The sequence below is a fragment of the Dipodomys merriami genome, unplaced genomic scaffold, assembly GCF_024711535.1.
Source record: "Dipodomys merriami isolate MVZ:Mamm:240054 unplaced genomic scaffold, mDipMer1.0.p SCAF_5, whole genome shotgun sequence".
Taxonomy (NCBI): domain Eukaryota; kingdom Metazoa; phylum Chordata; class Mammalia; order Rodentia; family Heteromyidae; genus Dipodomys; species Dipodomys merriami.
Genome location: NW_027206068.1, coordinates 51,355,523 through 51,377,111, shown reverse-complemented (window position 1 = coordinate 51,377,111; position 21,589 = coordinate 51,355,523). Strand labels below are relative to the sequence as shown.

The window sequence follows — 21,589 nt, the reverse complement described above, 5'->3', positions numbered from 1 at the left end:
TTATTACAAACAATTTATACCTGGTGAGTGAGGTACCAGCCACATTTCCTTCACTGACTGAGTATTATGGAGTATATATTCCCCCTACCCCCAGATGTGGGCTAAGTTATTTTACTTTCTATTGAACAATGGAATACATGCTGAGATTTTAGAAGCAGGCTCTCCATCCCACTTCATTCTTTTGTGCCAGGAAGTCATTTCTGGGTATGTGCTTTCTGGCAACTGCACAGTTTCCATGAATTTTTCTTTCTTTTTTTTAACCTTTTCTTTTTGCCAGTCCTGGCAAATGCTTGGGCACTATCCCTGAGCTTCTTCTGATCAAAGGGTAGCACTCTACCACTTGAGCCAGAGTGCCTCTTCTGGCTTTTTCTGTTTGTGTGGTACTGAGGAATCAAACCCAGGGCTTCATGCATGCTAGGCAAGCACTCTACCACTAAGCCACATCCCCAGTTCTTCATGCATTTTTCTCATTTTATTGAGATTTATTCTTCCTCTTGCTAATAGGTCCATGCTAATTGGATCTGTTTATAGACACACTTTCCATGCATTAACATCACATCCACTATTCATCATATCATTATCATATCATTATTAGTAGTAAGGAAGCTATTGATAATTTTCCATTCAGACAAATGCCTTGTCTTGAAAATGAACTAACACTGATTTTATTTTTAACAAGTCTACAGGAAAGAGTTGCACAGAATTAAAAGCAGGATTCTGTTGAGACAGACGTCCATCAAGGTAGCAAACCAGCCTAAGCTTTTAACCTTCAATAATTTTTGTTCCACTAGTGACTTAATAAGTGGCCTTGGGTAGATGATTTATCCTTGGTATTTTTCTCTTCCTATCTATAAAATGGGGTTTTATATCCTTTTCCTATATGGGAATATAGGATGACAATTGTAGGAGTTTAGAAGATTACAGTTTTGAGGGACAATAGAACATGTAAGCATATTTTCCAGTTTTTCCTGTCTTGTCTAATTTCTAATTAACTTCTTTGCAAACATAGGGACTCTCCTCCCATGATAGTCATTGACAGGAACCAGAGTAGGCAACAAATATGGAAGACATCAACCTCTAAGCAAATTGCAGTGCATCAGATGTCCTGTTGGAGGCCCTAAGTACAAAAACAGGGAAATTAATGTTAGGCACTTTGAAGTAAATGGATAGGTAGATCTGACAAATTTTTGACTCAGTCTGTACTTAGGAACAAGAAGACATCTCCTTTATAATGAGGAACTGGAAGCTGGGTGTGGTAGCTTAAACCTGTAATTGTATCTACTTGGAAGTGGAGGTCAGGGTAGAGAGTATAAATTCAAGCCAAAATCCTGACCCAAAAGATGTACAGCAGACTCCATCTCAACTAATGGCACAGCATGGTGGCCACAGAGAAGCACAAGTAGAAAGACTACAACCCAGGCTATGATGGGAATACAGTGAGATCCTATCTAATGTGCAAAGGGGCAGGAGACATGGCTTGAGTGGTAGAATGACTCCCTAGTAAGTGCAAGGCCTTGAATTCAATCCTTGGTACAGAGAGGGAGAGAGAGAGAGAGAGAGAGAGACAGACAGACAGACAGACAGAGACAGATAGACAGAGACAGACAGAGACAGAGACAAAGAGACAGAGACAGAGAGAGTCAAAGAGAAAGAGACAGAGAGAGAGAGAGACAGAGAGAGAGGGAGGAAAGAGATAGCAAAAGACAAAAAAAGGCAGAGAAAAACAGAGAGAGATAGAGACCAAGAGACAGAGACACACACAGACAGAAGCAGAGACAGAGAGAGACAGAAAAGATGGAGAAAGGCTTGAAGAAAATCAGGTAGGTGTCCATGTGGCCTGGTGTGGTGTTTTCTTGTGTAATTAGAAGGCAGAGATAAGAAGACTATATATAGTTCAAGGCCAATATGGGCTATGCACTGCATGGAAGGCAGAGAGTGATTGTGGCCTAAGAACAGCTCGTGGCAAAAACATGAGACCCCATCTGAAAATATCTAAAGCAAAAGAACCAAATGCATGGCTCAAGTGTTTCTCTAGCAAGCACAAAGCACTGAATTCAAACTCTAGTACTACCAAAGTGGGGGGGGGGGAGGGGGTGGAATTGGCAAGGAACCCTGGAATTTAAGCAAAGGTGAAGGGCTGACTGAAACCTTCTTATTTACATTATAACCTAGAGATAGAAAGTGGCTAATTTAGATAGTGTACTCAGTTATATGATTTATCATACAGCTGGCTCTTAAATTGGTTAAGGATTTGATTATAGTTTCTTTTTCCTAAGTTCAAAGATTTTTCTGCCACATAGTGACTTATTATTTACTTTTATTATTATATAAGATTGAAGTTGAACAGTGAAAGAAGTAAAAAAAGTGAAAAAAGATCTTTAAAAACTTCTAGACTTGTATAGAAACCGAAGATTGATAATTCATTTGTGAGTTGCCTGAGCAATATTTTACAGTATCCCAGGTATTTATCTTACTGCCAATAACCTCACTGTTAAATTCCTTAGGAATGTAAATGACACCATTATATTTTCCTATTCATCTCACTCAAACCATTACTCACTTCTGTTAGAATAAGAGTGTGAGAGTTTACAAGGCTCTCATATATTTTAATTAGTTTTTACTCCTAGCTTTGACAGATATTTCTCTGTTTGCTCATCTACCCTATTAAGCCTGAATCTTCAAAAAAAATTACTAAAACACATTTGAGTGGTGATCATGAAATCAAGCAGCAACATTTTATTTAGGATCTAAATTTATATAAAATATATCAAACCAATGAATGCTTTTTGAATTTATTGGGTAATGAGACTACTTGACTAAGCAAACTATAATTCTGAAAATTAATATGAGAGCAAAGACACTAAACCAGAACTTGTCTGAGTCAAAGTGATAAATGACATTCTTTCAGTTCTCACCTTTATTCCAATACTGTTACTCTAGGGAGTTCTATGAGGCCCAGTTTAAAGCCACTGAATTAAAGTGAATTAAACTATGATTTACTGTCAACAAATTTTTGTTATAAGAAGTTATATTTTTGGCAGAAAATAATAAAATATTAATTCTATCCTTCCCACTCACTATAATACCAAATAGCTGTTTTATAAGTGCTTGTTGAGGGAACAAAGCAAACTACTTTGTTAACAGAACCTTAGCCTAGAAAGTACAGTGTTACATGGCTTTTTGCCATTTGGACTCCCCTACTCCCAAATTGATGACACATAATACTGGGAAACAGTGCCACCATTCTGCATATTTTCCCAAATGCATAGTAAAGTTCTTCATAAAGAAGAACTTTGAATCTAATGGTCATGAGTGTTACACTCATTAGGTAACCTAGAGTAGATTATTTAATATCTCTGAGTTTCTATTTCTTGGTCTCTAACACAGAACAATAGTAGCCAATTGATCTAGATAATAATATGTAAAATATAGTATGTTGTTGGTTATATTTATAAAATATTAATATTTTAAAATAGTTATATGCTTAACATATGGCATGTACTCAGTAAAAGGAAACTACTAGGGTTTTAAAAGCAATACACGAGGAAATAAAGAGAAAAATCCATTGTAAAAAATGCAAATTTTGTCAAACCTAATAACATACATCAATGTGACTCTTGTGCTGGGCACATCACAGAGTGCTTCCCTGTGTGATATAGACAACACAGCTGCTTGACTTAGAATTAGCAAGTAATTAAATCTCACCTTTTCCAAAAGTCTGTGAAATGTGATAGGGTTGAGAATGTGGCTTAGTGGTAGAGTGCTTCCCCAGGTTGCACAAAACCCTGGGTTTTATTCATTAGTACCACATACATAAAAAAAGCCAGAAGTGGTGCTTTGCATCAAGTGGTAGAGGTTAGCCCTAAGCAAAATGAAGCTCAGGGACAGTTCCCAGGCCCTGAATTCAAGCCCCAGGACTGGCAAAAAAAAAAAAAAAAAGGATTGAAAATGAATGTTGACTAATGCCGGGAGCAGTTGACTAATGCCTGGGGTAGTTACTATCTCATTAATAGTTGGCGTCATTTGTACAGCTGTAGGCAGGGCATGCTTATTTGTTGGCCATTCATAGAGTGGCTTATACTGGCAGATGTTGCCTTGTTTTTGAAAAGAAATGACTGCTTTCTTTCTTGTTGCAAATGTGCTGCCTTCTGTGCTCGTTTTCACACGTCTTTTAGTTGTTGTTGTTAAGATGTCAGGTAGTTGAATCATTTTTTTCTTTAAGATATAAATCATTCAACTTATACCATACCAAATCCCTCCTCCAATTTGATGTTATTTCCCACTCTCTTCATGACTAACTCCTCCTACTCGTCCCTTATTACATTAAAAAAAATTGCTCCTTAGTTGTAACCTTGAAGCTATGTGAAAGTTAGAGTGACTCATTGCATAGTGGAATTGATGAAATCAGCAGCTGCTGGAAAATATCTTTCCTCTTAATAAGTGTATCAACATGTGTTTGCTATTATTCAAGTAAGAAAAAAATATAGGAAACATCCATGATAATCCTTGCTAAAATTTTCATCAGGGAAACTCATGTTTTGACAACAAACTATTTGAATGGGTGCAGTAAAGGAAGTTTTCATGGATATCAAAATTAAGGAGAAATGAAGTTCAGTGGGAGGCAAAGAAAATACATACTGTAAATGTGTGGTTGATAATGCTGTAATTAATTTTCACACGTGGATAGAAGACATCATTAGTGGTAAGGAAAACATTTAGCAGCTCATGATTTCAAAGTTCCTAGGACAGTATGAGCAACTGTCTATGCATCAATACAAATAATGTTAATTGTTATTATGATAAAAATACCTGTCTCATGGAGTTTCAAATCTAAAGAGAAAGACTAAAAACCTATGATCAAAAAGTTGATATATGCAGTAAAGGAAAAGGTAAGAGACTACGATACAGATTAGGAAGGAAGGTCTTACTTACTCCCATGAAAAAAGAAATGGAAAACTTCTACAAGCGTGACTTTCAGGCTAAATCCTAAAAGAAGGGATGAATCAATGTCAAATGGAGCCTCTGTGCATGTTCCTGTGACTTCATATAGGGCATGGCATGCTCTGTGGGCTAAAATATCAGTGAGTCTGGAGCCCAGTTAGTGAAGATGGGTTGGTGCAAGATGAAGCCAGAGAAATGAGCAGGGGCTGGATCATATCAGCCTTTGTGGGCCTTAGTAAAGGAATTTGATTTTATACTGAACACAGAGATCACTAGAGGGGTTTAAATGTGTGTGTGTGTGTGTGTGTGTGTGTGTGAAATTGTGAAAGACCAGCGAGGACAAACCAACATTTAAATGATGGTTGCAAGACAGCAAAAACAAAGAAGACATCATGTAGAGGGAACTGACAGAATCTGTGAAATAATCAGCTACACAAACTGATGAGAGGAAAAGTTCTAGGGGCCCTTCTGGGTTGTGGCTTTTAGACACCACACATACCATTGTACAACTCAAAATGGTATAGAATATTTGCTATGTGGAAGACACATCAACAGCATTGTTTTGAATAGGATATTCTGTGATCTGTCAAAAAAAGAGGATATAGTTTACTGATCACCTGATAGAGAGACAAGAAAAAGCCTTTGGATCTAGCATCATTGGGATATTTCAACCTTTGTGGGTCATGCAAAGGACATCAGTGAAGTAAACTGTTTCACAAAGAGTAACAAAACGGGATAGAAAATACCTCTGGAAGCAGACACTAGAACAGACACTAGAACAGAAGGCCCCAAAGTTTATGTTTTCTAAAACAAACATCCTAATTTAGAAAAGAAAATGTACTAATCACATGGAATAAGAGAAAGTATTCTCACAAAGAACCATTGTAGACTATTAGGATCAAAAGTTTGGAGTAACCTAATAAGCTTCAGTAAAAGGTAACATCGCCACAACTAAAGAATGTATCAGCTAATCGAAAGAACAGATTGAAGAATGCTTCTAGAAAGAAATGTTAAAAATGTAAAACTTCAGAGCAAGAAGGGATAGAAGTATCACTTTCCAGATAGTCTAAGAACTCCTGGGGAATAAAATATGTAAATGAAGAAAAGAAATATTTAAAAGAATAGTCACATATTGAAATTACCTACAGAAGGCCATATGAAAGATATATGTATATAAAGTCATACACAGATACATTATGGTAATAAATAACATCAGATTTTTCAATGGGGAAACTGAGTCAGAGAGACAGTAGTCTTTTTAGAATACTGAAGAGATCTTTTGCAAAATTTAGTTTAGAAGCTGTGATGGCTCTGTTGCTAGAGAATGGATTAAGTCTTTGCTCACTTTCCAAGATTCCATACAAAATCTCAGGGTAAAGCATTTCAAGGTGCTTCACAAAATGTGCAATCACAAGGTAAAAATAAGGATTTGTACCAAAGTTGAAAGAGAAACATCTCCTGCTCCTCATGAAGAAAATGGAAAATAAAGACTCAAAATAGCAACTGTCACCAGCTGCCTTTATTCTTTCTAAGCTGGGGAAATATATGTCCTTAAATTCTCTAGAAACCTCATCTATTAGACAATACTTCCAGAATGCAAAAATGGATGGGGTTTCCTTTTTGAAAGATAAGCTTCTCTTCTGACTGTTGCTATATACATACATAAACTTAATTGTAAGATTACTATTATTATTGTCATCTTACTGTTTTAAAGGAGAGGACAGTTTGAGATAACACTTTCAGGTCTCTGAGCTGTGACTTAGCAGCTCAAAGGAGGTACAACTTCTCTCTCAGTTAACTTACTGGTTCCTTGTCTGGCATTTTTGATATTTGTTTAAAGATAATATAATTTCCCTATCTCATCATCTAACTACCCTGCCTCAGTTAATTCTTTGTGTCAACTTGATGGTTCACAGGATATCTGGTTATTTGGTCAAACATTATTCTTTCTTTGGGGTATTTTTGAATGAAATTAGCATTTATCTCAATAGACTGAGTAAGGCAAATCACCATCTCTAATTTAGGCATCTCTAATGTCATCTCTAACCACTCATTTGAAGGTCTGAGTAGAAAAAAATATTTTTTCTTTCTTGCTATTGTTTTTAATGTATTTATAATGTACCATGTGATTTTTTTTTTGTTTCTTTGTATGTTCCTCCCCTACGGTTAACCCGTTTTCACTGTATTTGATGTTGGACCCTGCATCTTCTATATATACTTCTCTAATTTGGGGAGGAGAAGGGAAAAAACAAAAATGTTTAAATAGGGGTACATGTTAACCCATTGTAACAATGAGATGTACAAAACACTGTGTTAAAAACGAACTTTACAGCTTCTGCAGTTGGGGTGGGGGGGGAAGGGGAGTTGTTATGAAATTGGGAAGGAAGGGATGGTAGGGGAAAAACAAAGGAGGAGGCAACAGTGCTGGATAGGAAATGTACTCATTACCTTGTTCATATAACTATAACCCCTCTATACAGTATTTTTACAATAAAAAGGACAAAAGAAAAAAGAAAAAAAAGTCTGACCCTCCTTCAACTCAGAGAGAAGAAAAGCTCCCTCTGCTTTCCCATTATCAAAGTGTTTTTTTCTGCACTGGCCTCAAGGTGGTATATTGGATTTTACTGGGTCTGGACCTCATGAGCCTATGGCCTGGAACTATACAACCAGTTAGTTTTCTTGGAGCTCTAACATGCCAAGTGCAGCCAAGTTCTCTATTGTTGTTGGGATTTCTGTCTTTATTGCTATCTCTGTCCTGTCAGGTTTGTTTCTCTGGAGAGCTTCTAGAATATAGAAATACTGTGTGTAAACTTTTCCAAGGACAAAGAAATAGATTATGTGTTAATAAGACCTGTAAAAAAACAACAGAGACTAGGGCATTACCTCCTGACTGCAAAGTGCATTATTAGCCAAGGTATAGTACTAAGATTACTCACACAAAGTTCTTGAAGGCTCAAATTAGATAAGAGATAAAAAGACACAGATAATCTGCTGAAAATAAAGCTAACACCGCCACCATCACCACTGCCCTTTAGTATTAGTTCCAATTTTATCCAAAGTAACTCTTGAAGGGCAATAACCTTGGCAGAAAGGTCCTACCCAGATGAATTTTGAAAAGTGGAAAATCATTACCAAACCCACTCCCAAACACAGCACCCACAATATACATACTCTATGCAAATGCTCCCAATGAACACACACACACACACACTCTTTGGGGAAAATTAAGGGAAAAGTGGACTGTTTTACCTTTAAACTCTTTTATTGTGAAGATTTGTTATCTTTATAGGGTGTGCAGAATAAAAAAGTGTAAAAGATAATCAGCAAGCATATAAAATTTCAGCAATCTCTTGGACCAGCAATTGATTTACATGAGGCAAGAAGCATCTAGACAGAACAGACATGTCTTGGATTGCACACTTCACAGACTGACTTACAGAGCCGTTTACCAAATGATTTTTTTCCTCACATAAAGATAAAATATCTTTACATTTTAGAAGTATGCAGTATAGTACATTTTTGGTTATGTACACAGTTTAAAAGGAAATCTATGTCCACGCCAGTGTCTGTTTTAAATGCAAACAATCAAAATAACAAACAGCTGGGAAGTTAAAGTGTCAGCAAAACTGGAAAAAGTAACAGAAAAAAAATAGCAAGAAGGGTCCTGATAAATGAGTAAAAATAAAACAAACGCATAACTGGAGTTGTTCCTAAGGATAAAATTGCAGCAATATGAGCTGGAGGAATTAGAAGCTTTTGGATTTACCAGGCAGCTTTCAGAATGACTCAGGTTTACAGGTGAAATTCCTCAGTTTGAGTTCAGAAGAACTTGGAACTTATTCCAGCAAAATTACTTCAATCTTTTATTACTACCTCTTCCCCCATGATCTATCTGAGTAAAATAATGATGGGATTAGGTCCAAGGCTCCTGGTAGAGGGAAGGGCCACGAGTCACAGCATAAAAGAGTTGCATATACTTAGAAAGGGTCATGCTCAAACCAGCTCTTGACAGTCTTACACAATGACCTCCGTCTTGACAGTCCTTCCCCAGAGGCTCACTGATCAGCTGAAAAGGGAACACTGTGCTGGGCCACAAAAGCACCCCAGTGATAGATAAGCTTGGGTTCAGGAAAGTGTGATTATTCTTGATAAATAAATGACATTGAATAGCTATGCTGACCTCATTCAGCTGCTGAGAGGCAAGGAAAGAGGGCTTCCACTCCTGATACCCCAGAGAGGGCTCAGCCCCCTTTTCCTACTTTAGCTCATTTTATTGGTGCCACATGATCAAGTATAGACATGTGCTTCACTAGATCCTGTATCTGAGTCAGAAAAAAAAGTGTAGATATTCTAATTTGGGATTTTAGGGAAGTTACTGATCTAATGAAAAATGACGAGTTAGACCTTATTAGAAATGGAAAATGTGAAAAATAGGAAGGCACTTAGGTTTCATCTGCACAAATATTCAGGCATTGAATGCATCATAGGTTAAAATATCAAAAAAGTAAGGCATTAGTGGGGGTTGTGTGAATACAGAATATAATATCTTACTTGATAATGACCACTAGATCCCATTGGATTATTAAGGTGAATGGCAGCAACTCACTAGCTCCTCTGATAGAGTGGGAAAAAGTTCACTTCATATCTGCCCACATACCCGTATGTGGTATACCTCTATGCTGGAATTTCTTCCCTTTCTATCACATCATCATTTTAGATTAGACAGTTGAGGTTATTAGTTCCATTCTTTCACACTTTCTCTTCAGTTCTTTATAGTTTTCTCAAATTATCTGTCCAACAATTATGTTCATTATCTCAGCCAGTAATGATCCACATGCAAATACAAAGGTGAGAAATTGGTAGGATGGATTTTTAAAACTTAGGTCACTAAAAATAATAGATACAATAGCTCTGTTGTATCAAATAAATGAGGACAAATAATAAAGACTGAGAAAGTGATTTCTTTGTTCTGAATCAAAGAAAACCATGGATAAACCGCCACTATATTAGCAACTTGAAACTTGATATTGGCACCAAGAAAATTAAAAGGAAAAAAAAAGAATCAGGAATACTCTATCCTTGAAATGTCACTTATATTTCTTTCTGCATATTGATGCGGATACTGCTGAATACTTTGCCAATGGCTTCAAAGAGTGGGTCACAGAAGGTGTGTACGTAGATGGAGTAGACACGGCTTATACACTGCATCTCAATTAGGAAGCTCTTAATGCATGGTACAACTGCCCAGATGTGTAGGAAAGAGAGAATGGCAAAGTAAATGCCCCAGATGAGTGCCATAGGAATGCCGAAGATGGTAGACAGCAAGCGGTAAAACCAGTATTTCGTCACAGTGAAGGTGGTGAAGCTGGCCTTCCAGATGCCATCGAAACTATGTGTCCCTTCTGGTTCTGCAATCACATCTTCAAAGTCAATCTAAAAGAAAAAAAAAATAGCACCATGTGTGTGTGTGAACAGAAGAGGGAGAAAATAGTGACGATTCATACACATGTAAATGAATGGACCAGTCCTGTGTGGGCTATTGAAAGGCAACTAGCAGCTGCTGTAGGCCATGGAACTGACTGGGAACACAGACACGTGGGCTCCACTCTGACCCTTTCCTATCTCTGGGAAGAACCCAAAAGAATTTTAACTCATTCTCCAGGAGTTGTTGCTGTTATTGTTTATAGCATGCCCAGCTTTGAGAACTTCTGCTTTAGAGACAACCAAAGGGGCAGGGTTAATTTTTTTTTTTTTGCCACAAAGCAACTCTGAGCAAAATGGAAAAGGGTACACGTTGCTCCATAAAACATTTTAAAATGTGACATAATTTAACTGCCTTCTGAGGCAACTACACACAGACACACAGTGCTAAGGACTAGTTAGTTCAGGCTTGATTAATGCCATCAATACAATCAGCTGGAAATTGCATGGCAGGAAATTAGAATCTTGTTAGCGGTGAGGCTCTGAGATGATCTGTGGGATGATGAGATGACTAGTATTAGGAGAAAGAAGGGCTTTGGAAATGTGAGCTTCAGAAACAAGACAGGGCAAAGCTAGTGAATGTTACAGGCAGAGGAGACTGGCATGGCCATGGCTGCAGGACACATTGAAGCCAGAATGGTTTCATTTTTCATATAGTAGTGGGGAGGAAGATGTCTGTTGAAGATGTTGGTAAGGGGGAAGAGCATCCACACACTGCAGGGTGTGGGCTGGAGAGAAGGGGAAGGAGCCCAAGGCAAGAAGACCATTTCTGAACCCAAGTTGGAGAGGGTAGGACTGGAAAAGTAATCATTACAAAAAAAAGGAAAGGAGGGAAGGAGGGAGGAAGAGAAAGGCAAGATGGATGAAAAGAAGAAAAGATGAGAAGAATTACAGGTGTATTAATGGAAGAATCCTCAAGATGTGGTTACCTGAAAGTTAGAAGGGAAGAGAATCATAGACTAGTCCATAAATTTTTTTTTTTAATTTCAGCTAAGGGTAGAGAGGTGACATTAAGAGCAAGACAAAAGGAAAACAATAACAAAACAACAATAATAAAAATTAACCAGAGAGCGTTTTGGTTTTGAATTAAACAAACGAAAAGTTCTAGATGATGATGGACACAAATATCATTGGTCTATATGCAATGAAATCCCTTCGGAGGCCATTAGGAAGCAGCCAAATGTGTTTTTACCTACGTAGTACTTTGCAATCACCAAATGGTTCTCCATGCATTATGTCCATGACATATGGGTTTCATACGTATCTTGGACAAGTCTTCAAGAGAAATTGAGCCAAAGGTGACTTGTGAAAGTCAAACACACAGCAGTGGAAGGGGCCTGAAAAACAAACCTGGCCCTTTCCTAATGACATTCTCTTCTAGGTGCCCATTTATCTATGGATACTTCTGAGGCTTATTGAAACCAACCAGAGACACAGTATTAAAACTATCAGCAGAAAGTATAACTGAATATGCTCAAGTCTTAGTGGTGGTAGCTAACGAAGAGATCTAACATAGTTTGAAATTCAAACAAGCTGCTGACTTTCAGCAACAATGTGGCCAAACTCAGGATTAGGGAATAGCACTTGGATGATTCCATTATATGGCTCAGTGCCAAAGAGCCACCTTTCATTCAACACAGAAAAACGTTCTTGGGGAAAAGTACATGATGCTTACCCATTTTTAAAGTTTATTTTCCAGGACTTTCTATTTCCTGATCTATTATTGCTCAATGTCCTGGTAGTGTAATATGTAAAACTGGTGTGGTCATAAGTAAGTAAAGTTAAAGCACTTGTGGATTTTTTTACACTACAGAAAACCTATAGCAACCAGATCAGCACTTAAATGATTTCTTTGCAACTTACTTCATTTCTATTATGGGTTTTGGTCTGATGCTGTACACCTCCCAAAGATATTAAAAATAAAGACTTGAGGTTTACATATTCACTCAACTGCAAAATACTACCAAATTTTATTTTTTAGATGTCCTTGTTTTGTAGGAAAATTTGACAGAGTGGAAATGAATGTACTAGAGCAGGCGTTTTTAATCTGGGGTGAAGCAGTGCTGGTCCACAAATTCCTTAAGTTGGGTACACACATTTTGAGTGTGCAAGGGAAAGACATTCTATCACTTTTATTGGAAATTAAGGCCTATTATCAAAGACAGATACAAAACAGTTTACTGGGTGGTGGGGCTGGTGGGAGAAAAGAATTACTCCCTTGTTCCAGAAGTCTACCTTGAGCTTCTCTTCCAAGACAAAGGGTAGTTCCCAACATTTGTTGACTGGTTTTTATGCTTAATTTTTCTCATGTAAGTAACAACCACTTTATGACATGTTATTCCCATTTCATATAGAAACATGATGCTTAGAAATGTTGATGAATTATGTAGGTACACTAATAGATAGACTTGAGACTTGATTGATCTGTAAGAAACCAACTACAAAAAGAAACCTACTTTCCAAAATTTGTTTCTGTAAAAATAGAATGTCATAATAATTAAAAGATGTGAGTAAATGGGGCTTGATGATAACTGATAATTCTCAAAGTATTGACTCTAGAGACAGTATTATACTGTATGTACATATTTAGGTAGCACAAATGTCTATGAATGAATTTATATATATATTTTTTAGTGAATGTTATTGAAGGTTTTTATATTTTCTTTTAAGTCACTAAGAAAATTTTAGGGTGGCTACATTTTTCAGTGCTTTCTAGAAACTGCTTTGAGTGTGATTTAGCCTCAAAAATCCAAGTGAATTTAGATCAGATCTCCAGGTGTATACATCAACAGGACCAAAATAGTATGTTATATACATATATTCAATTAGTTTTTATTTAGTTTAATGTGGCTTAAGAGAATTCAAAAACTATTACCAGTTAAGGTGCAGCTGAGAACAAAGAGCAAGATAGGCAAAGGAAATACATTGGAGCTAGAACAGCTTAGTTTCCTTCTACCTCTCTTCCACCACAGTGATACATTCTTTTTTTTTTTGTGAAAAGTGCATGAGAGACAATGTAAATTAGATAGTGTGAATACAGAACACATCAATATGGTCAATGTTCAATAAGAAGCAGCATTAACAAGTTTCTTGCTCTTAGTGACCAGACATCTTAATAGACAATTGCAATCAATGATCAGTTGCAAAGTACAAAATATAGCTGTTATGAATTTCAACCCTTACCACGGGCTCAAAAGAATTAACTTACATTTGTGATTATCTTCATCAATATTCTCTGAGATATCTGCCACTGTGCCCTTTTCATAGACAAGGAAACTGAGTGAGTCTAAGAAATTACACAAGGACATCCCCAGATGATAAAAGGTAAAGCTGAAAGCTTTGCTTTCAGGTCCGTACTCTTTGTTTCTAAGTCTCTGGATTCACAAGCCTTAATTTGCACTCATATATTGATGGGCTTGCTAAAAACTCACGTTTTGATTACTAAGGGGATAATTCTTGTTAACATTGCCACTTATGTCAGGATAGCTAGTAACTGGAGTATTTTTTTTACCAATTATATTTTTATGACTCTGAACAGTATGTTCTCACAATCCTGGGCATTCAGCCAGGTCTCTAATGCTAGCTGGCAGACATGGAAACTGAGGCACAGAATGATTAAAATGTATCAGACATTCTTCTGGTCCCAAGTGAATCAGTGGAAAAGCTGAAATTAGAACGTTCACTTCACAATTCCCAGGCTTACATCCAGTCCTAAGATCACACAGCTTCCCTAGAACATTCTATCAATCTTTGCATGTACCTTTTCCACCTACACTGATCATTTGTCTGTATTTCTCTACAACCCTCATTACCTTCTAGGGCACCTGCTGGAAGGCATCTCTGCTTAAAACCAGGTGAAATATCCCTTTTACAATGTGAACATTTTTGTATCTTAGATGAAGAAAACAACAGTTTTTAAAAAAATCTTTATGTGCACTTTGACTTCTACTCAGAATGAAGTTAATCCCAACAGAGTTCTGCTACCCAGTCACCCCACTCGATGTAATTCACAGTGCCACGTCAATCAAGATGTACTTTGCCCGATTCATAGATTTCAAAGCTACAAGGATCTTTAAAGGTGTGGAGGCCCCTTTAAGATCAAGAAACTGGTGATCAGAACTGGATGAAAGCTACCTTTCCATCTAATGGCAGACACAGGATTGGAACTCATGCTCAGGATTCCCTTGGGCTCTTCAACTACTGGGTGCTATCATGTCACATCCTGTGTCAGACTGGCTACCACGGCCTGTGACCAATGTGAAAGGAAATCTAGTCTTGCATCCAAACTTACACACTGACTTGCTCTCAAGAGGCCCTAAAAGTCCACTTGTTAAATGAATGTCTCGGTGTCTCTCCAGTCTCTAGAGTGCTTATTGTTGTCCTGCAACATCCAGGTGATAAACCTCTCATCAGAAGTCATTCTTGTGTTCTAAACAAGTCTACCTTCCCACCAACAATGCAGTAAGGTTCCCTTCTGGCCACATCCCCTCCAGCATCTGTTGTTATTAAATAGAGCTCTTGATTATAGATATTCTTACTGGGGTGAGGTGGTATCTCAGTGTTGTTTTGATTTGCATTTCTTTTATGGCTAGGGAGGTTGAGCATTTCTTCATTTGGCCATTTCTTCTACTGGCCATCCTTCTTTCCTCTTCAGAAAAGTTTCTCTTTAAGTCTTTAGACCACTTATTAATGGGGCAGTTGTTTCTTTGAGGATTTGTTGTTGGGGGATTTAATTTTTTGAGTTCCTGGTATATTTTAGATATGAGACCTTTGTCTGTTGTATGGCTAGTGATCTCCTCCATGACCCAGCATCCCACTTTTGGGCATTTACCGGAATGATCACAAACAAGACCACACTAAAGCTACCAGCACAACTATGTTTATTGCAGCATTATTTACCATAGCTAAGATATGGAACCAACCCAGATGCCCCCCAGTAGATGAATGGATCAACAAAATGTGGTATATATACACAGTGGACTTCTATGCCTCCAACAGAAAGAATGACATTGCCCCATTTGTTAGGAAATGGAAAGACTTGGAAAAAATTATATTAAGTGAAGTAAACCAGGCCCAAAGAAACATAGGTCCAATGGTTTCCCTTATTTGCAATATCTAGTATATGTCTGAGACAAGCAGAAACGGTCAGATAAGTTGATGTTAGGCGAAATGAACCCCAAGATAAGGATTCAAATGGTTTTTCTTTCTTCTTATTGTTTCTAACATATTTATAAGATGTTTCTTTTTTGTTGCTTTGTATGTCCCTCCCCCACGGTATAACCCCTGCTTTCACTGTATTTGATGCTGGTATAAATTGTGGAGGGGAAGGGAAAAAACAAATTGTTTAAATAGGGATACGGGTGGACCCATTACAACAATGAGATATACAAGACGTTATGTCAAAAAACAAACTTGACAACTTTGGCAGGGGGAGGAAGTGGTAGGGGGGCCTGGGAGAGCAGGGACGGTAAGGGGAAACAAAGGAGGAGGCAACAATGCTTGATAAGAAATGTACTCATTACCTTGCTCATGTAATTGTAACCCCTCTGTAAGGTATTTTCACAATAAAAAAGTTATTAATAAAAAAGAAGTTATTCGTGTGTTCTGTGTCCCATGGGACCCATCCCACTTACCACTCTACAAGTGCTTGTCCTCCTTGAAGCAATACTTGATCTGCTCACTTAACACTGGAAACAGAAATTAGAAATTTTCTTTTGGGTGTGTATCTGCCAGTATTGGGGCTTGCTCTAGAGCTTAGCTCTCTCATGCAGCTTTTTTTGCTCATGGCTACTGTTCTACCACTTGAGGCATACTTCCACATCTAGTTTTTGCTGTTAATTGGGGGAAAAGAGTCTCTCAGATTTATCTGGCTAAACTACAATCCTCATCTCAGCCTCTTGAGCAGCTAGAATTATAGATGTGAGCCACTGTCACTGGGCTAGAAATTTTGTTTTGAAAGTAGAACAACCGAAGGGGAGTAGGCATCCTACAATTTTTTTTAGAATTGGGTGCTTTAGAAAAGTTGAGAGATTCCTCTAAAAAAACAGATTTCAGTTCTGTAGCCTATGGAATAATTTGCCCTTTTGACAAGAATCATTATGCAGACATAAAGATCAAAATCATAAGTGTGCTTCAGTGATATTTCTGTGTCTCAATGAATGTTTTATAAAGAATCACAGTTTATATTACTCAACTTTTATAAATGATGCTAAATACCTTTGTGCAGCATTGGCTTATCATGCTTTAATTTCAGAAACATAAGTTAACAAATCTAGCAGCAGACGTCAAGCTAAGCAATCTGTCTTCCTGTGTTTTGATAATACTTGGCTAAAGTGATAAATCTCAAGACTTCATCCTGTGAAATGTATCTGAAGGCAATATTTAAAAAAACAGTTTATGTGTACACATGATCAAAAGAAGCTCAGAATCATTTTTGCTTTAGAATCTGGATATTTTATTTCTTAAGGAATTTTCTGAGGGGAAACTAAAACACATTTAAAATTTCATATGCAGTGATGATGACACATTCTGTCAGTGAAAACTGTATTGGGACATATGAAATGTATTGGACATTATTATCAAACATTGAAAATATATGTTGAGAACATCATTTTTTAAAAAAGGAACTCTCAAGATGTTTTCTGAAAAATTTTCTGTTCTCTACCTGACATTCATAGTCTCACGTCCTCACCAACAGAATTATAATTGCTTCAGGTAAGTTGAGAATAAGTCTTTGATCTCAGATACAAGTCATATTTAGCTTACACTTAGTAAAATTGTCATGTTGGAGAATGATTGTCTTGGAGAATGATTGGTTGAAAGTAGACATGTGACTCAGTTCTAACCAGTAAAACCAAAGTGGAATTGTGTTGGGTTAGACTCCAAGAAGGCTTTAGATTCTTGTGAGGAGACCCTTTTTCCCTTTCTTCCTGCTTAGCATTAGATGAATCGTCCAGATAAAGAGAAGTCATCTTGTGACCATGATGTAACTCTAATATTCAAAAGGACAAGAGAATAGAGAAGATGTTGTTTTACCATTTTCAAACCACTGAAACAATGCTAGCAGTGTTGACACCTTGGCTTTGTCTATGTGTCACATGTGTATCCGTATTTCCTTTAGGGTCTTGGTTATATAGGGTAGAAATCTAATTCCCAAACACTCTTTTCTAATGATTGGCGTAGTGGATACATATTTACTCATTTATGAGCAGTTCCATTTCTGAGCTAAACTTTTCATTCCAACATGTCTAGATCTATTCTTACAATATGTTGCCTAACCAGTACTGGGAAATGTTTCTGTTACATTAGTGTGAATGTAAACAAAGCACGGATAGGATGATGAAAAACAATTAATATGTTTCCAGCTAGAAAAATATACTTAAATATAATAGCACCCAAATAAATCTCAAAGATGCTCCCTCTCTATTGTCCTCATGACCTTCTGCAATGCTCTCCTTTTGAGTTGTTACTTAGAATTAGGGATTTGCTTCCAAATCATAAAACATGGAAAAAGCAATTGGATATCACTTCTAAGATGAAGCTGTTAAAGACTGTGATGGCTTCCTTGCTTGCCTTTCTACTTATTCTGTCAAAGCCAGCTGCAGTGATATGACTTGGCCTGTGGCGAGGCCTGTATGGTACAGAATTAAGGAAGGCCACTGACCATCAACCACTGAGACACTGAGGTGCTCAATTGAACAACCTGATAAGAACTGCATCCTATTATCAGCCATATGAGTTAGTATGAGCTTAGATTGGCCTCAACTCAGTTTGGGATGACTGTAGCCTGAGAAACCACTCAGCAAAGTCACACTTTGATTCCTAATACACAAATAGCATGAGATGATTAATGTTTGTTTGTGTTGCTAAATTTTGGGCGTTTTCTACCCAGCTATGGACAATGAATATAATTCCATGATAAATCACTTTAACGCTTTTGATGATTAGTTCTTATTTTTTTTACTATATGGCTCTTTTCTCTTAGGCCGTTCAATTTTTCATGCTTAAGGAAAAAAAAAATATATATATATATAAAATAAATGTCTTCCCAATTCCCTGGAATTTAGCCCTTGAGCAAAATCCATGAATTTATGAGAATAAAACACAGAATTTTCAGTGTTCTACAAATTACATCGAACACAGACTGAGGAAAAACTGCCTAATATCTATAAATAATGTGTATATACCATCACTCCTCTATATAGTGCAGCTGACTTAGGTTTATAACCAGATAATGCTTCCCAGGCTAAGAAACCCACCACCAAATCTGGACTCTTAAACACAGTACGCTGAATACACCTGCACAGGGTTCTGACTTCTCAGAAATGAGATTGGCCATTCTGTCCTCAGCCTGGCAAGAACAATATAACAAAGATCTTCATCTTGGGAAAGATAGGAGCTAAAATGTAGAGACTCTGGTCCCAGATGGGGCTCAGATCAGATTCTTTAGAGTGGAGCCTCTATTTTTAACAAGATTTCTCCCTTGTCTCATGTGATAACTATGCTAAAATATTCCACGGCTTCTTTTTGCCCAACCTTTCTTTCTCTTCTAGGCCTCATATCCCTGGCTTACTTGCTCTTCTTTCTGGGAGCTCTCCATTGTTATATGGCATCTGGGCTGTAGTGGGTAAATGAATCAAAACACTCATGGAAAAAAAAAACCTTTTCCTAATTTCAACCTACAAATATGTGTTGTTAGACAAGAATAAATAACAATTACTTATTATGAAAAACAGACAATAGGAATCCTGATTTATTAACATTATTCTAAACCCACTATAAACAAATGTATCTTCTAAAAACCAAATGCATATTTCTGAAATCCTGACCTATGTATCAAATCCAGTCACACATAGAGAGGGTGTAGACCAATTTCCAACTCTCCTCTCTGTTCCCACACATATTTCCAACATGTTGAGCTGCCTTTGAAGTTAGGAGAATAAATGTTCTGCATGAGCCTGTGGGTGTAGAGAGAGGGTTGAGAAATAGCACAATTAAATGTTACCAGAACACTTGCTCTGATACCCATGTGTTTTCTCAAGGGCAAGCTCTACTACTGGGCCAAACTGGCCTCATCAGGGAATAGTCTGTAGTGCTCTCATAGACAGTTGTAAAAGCTGAAGGCCTGGATTGTGTTATAAATGGCTGTGATAACATGAATTCCAGAGGGATCTTCCCATAGCTTTAGAGGAATGTAAATCAGGGGTAGGGTATGATCTTGGCCTTGACGGTGGGCTCCCTTGGAGTGATGACTAATTGTCAAGTTCCTCTTGCAGAAGTGCACAGGCCTGCCTCTTGGGGAGGCAGCATGAAGGATGCTTTGATGGTAGATGGTGGAAGCTGGGTATGTACCCACATGTGTGAGTAAATCAAGAGTTTTGAGGTGTCTTGAAGTGACTAAAAGTGCTCTGAAAGGACATTTTGCTTTGGATTAATTGCTTTTTTCTGATTTGTTTTTTTTTTCTTTTCCATTGGAAACAAATATCAGGCTTCATTACCCCTTACTTTTTCCTGGGAGAAAATATGATTTATTCTGGAGTCCTTATAACACTTCAAAGTTTTAAGCTGAATCTCTCTGCTTAGGTAACAAGATAGGCATCCCTAGTCTACGTTCTGTTATGAGTTGATAGCCCAACTCTTCAAGTTATGTTGAAGTCCTAATTCCTGGTACCTGCAAATGTGACCTTATTTGCACACAGATTCCTTACAGTGCAATTCATTAAAATGATATCATATTGAGTTGGATGGGCATCTCATCCTATATAAACAGCAATCATATAGGATGGCCACAAGAAGGCATATGTGGAGAAAATGTCATGTGATGATGAAGACAAAGATTGGAGAAACAGTCCTAGAACCCAAAACTTAGAAATAAATCTCCACAATACAAAGACTTCCAAAAGTTGCCATTAAGATGCTAGTACCCTCCATCTTGTATATGCATTTATCTGATTGGAGGAAGGGAAAGAAATAACAAAATGCTGAAAGACGTACAAAAGATGACCCAGTATAACAATGACACCCACAGGACACTATCTTGGAACTTTACAACTTCATGGGGTGAGGGGGAGGAATGGGGGGGGAGGGAAGGGATACTAGGAGAACAGCAATGGAAGGGTAACAATGTTCGAGAAATGCACCTTACTAGTGTAAATGTAAATGTAAACCTCTCAGTTCAGCATCTTTACAATAAAATAAAATTTAAAAAAAAGATGTTAGGAACTGGGCAACAAGAACTGATTCCCTAGAGGCTTTAAGGAGACCATGGCTTTGCTGATGCATTGAATTTGGGCTCCTAGCCTTCAGAATGATAAGTCATTAAATTTCCTTTGCTTTAAGCCACTCAGTATGTGATATTTGGTTAGGGAAGCCCTAAAAATGCATACATATTCCCTTTGAAGTTGTTGAAATGTATCTTCAACAGTAAGAGGATTTCAGGGTATTTTCCGACCTCTGCCCACCCTTTCTTAGATGATCCCTAAAACCACACTGGGTGTACTCGAAACTACAAGTCAAGAAATGGGCTGCTTTGTCCTCACAACTTCTCCCTTTCATCACCACAAACAAACAAATCAACCACCACCACCACCACAAAACCCATCTGGTTGTGTGTGGCTACATGCAAAACAGGATGGACATCTCAATTCTTTTTTTTTCTCCTTGGGTTTCTGGTATTTATTTTGTCACACTTCTTGATGCTGAGTGTCACCAAAAAAGGTGACATAGAACAGGGAACAGTGTAAAAATAGGACAGCCAAAGGTCTGAGATAGAAGCCTGGAGACTGGAGGATTAGTGAACTTGGACAGAGAGAAGTGATACCTTGGGAGATACCAGTTTGAGTCCTTGAGGAGGAATAGCCACAGCCTTTCAGAATGTTGAAAACATTTCTTCCCCAGTAGAAAAGTCCTACCTCACTGAATGCATTTTAGATATTGTGTTTTATCCAAGAAGGACTCATCCAGAGGTCTGGCTTATTCACTAAATTCTGTGTTTACACTTGGCAGTTTGTTATTCTTTAACCTTCTGGGAGTGTCATAGACCAGATATAAATGATTACTATACTAAAGAAAATAAAATCTATTTATCAAAGACAAGAAACGGAAATGTTCTCCCCATTTTCAGGCTATCCATTGGTCCACAAATAAGTTCGTTTGAACCAGAGCTTTT

The 21,589-nt window shown here is 37.5% G+C and overlaps 1 protein-coding gene across 2 annotated transcripts in view; it reads right to left on the bottom strand.

Moving 5' to 3' along the window:
- Nucleotides 1-8,184: 8,184 nt before the first annotated feature.
- Nucleotides 8,185-21,589, bottom strand: part of Cav1 (caveolin 1) — a 32,950-nt gene continuing 19,545 nt past the window's right edge. For both annotated transcript variants that reach the window (XM_069996614.1, XM_069996615.1), the window contains exon 3: nucleotides 8,185-10,374. In XM_069996614.1, the coding sequence (XP_069852715.1) occupies nucleotides 10,033-10,374 (342 nt within the window). In that variant the 3' untranslated portion in view covers nucleotides 8,185-10,032. The remainder of the gene's footprint in view (nucleotides 10,375-21,589) is intronic.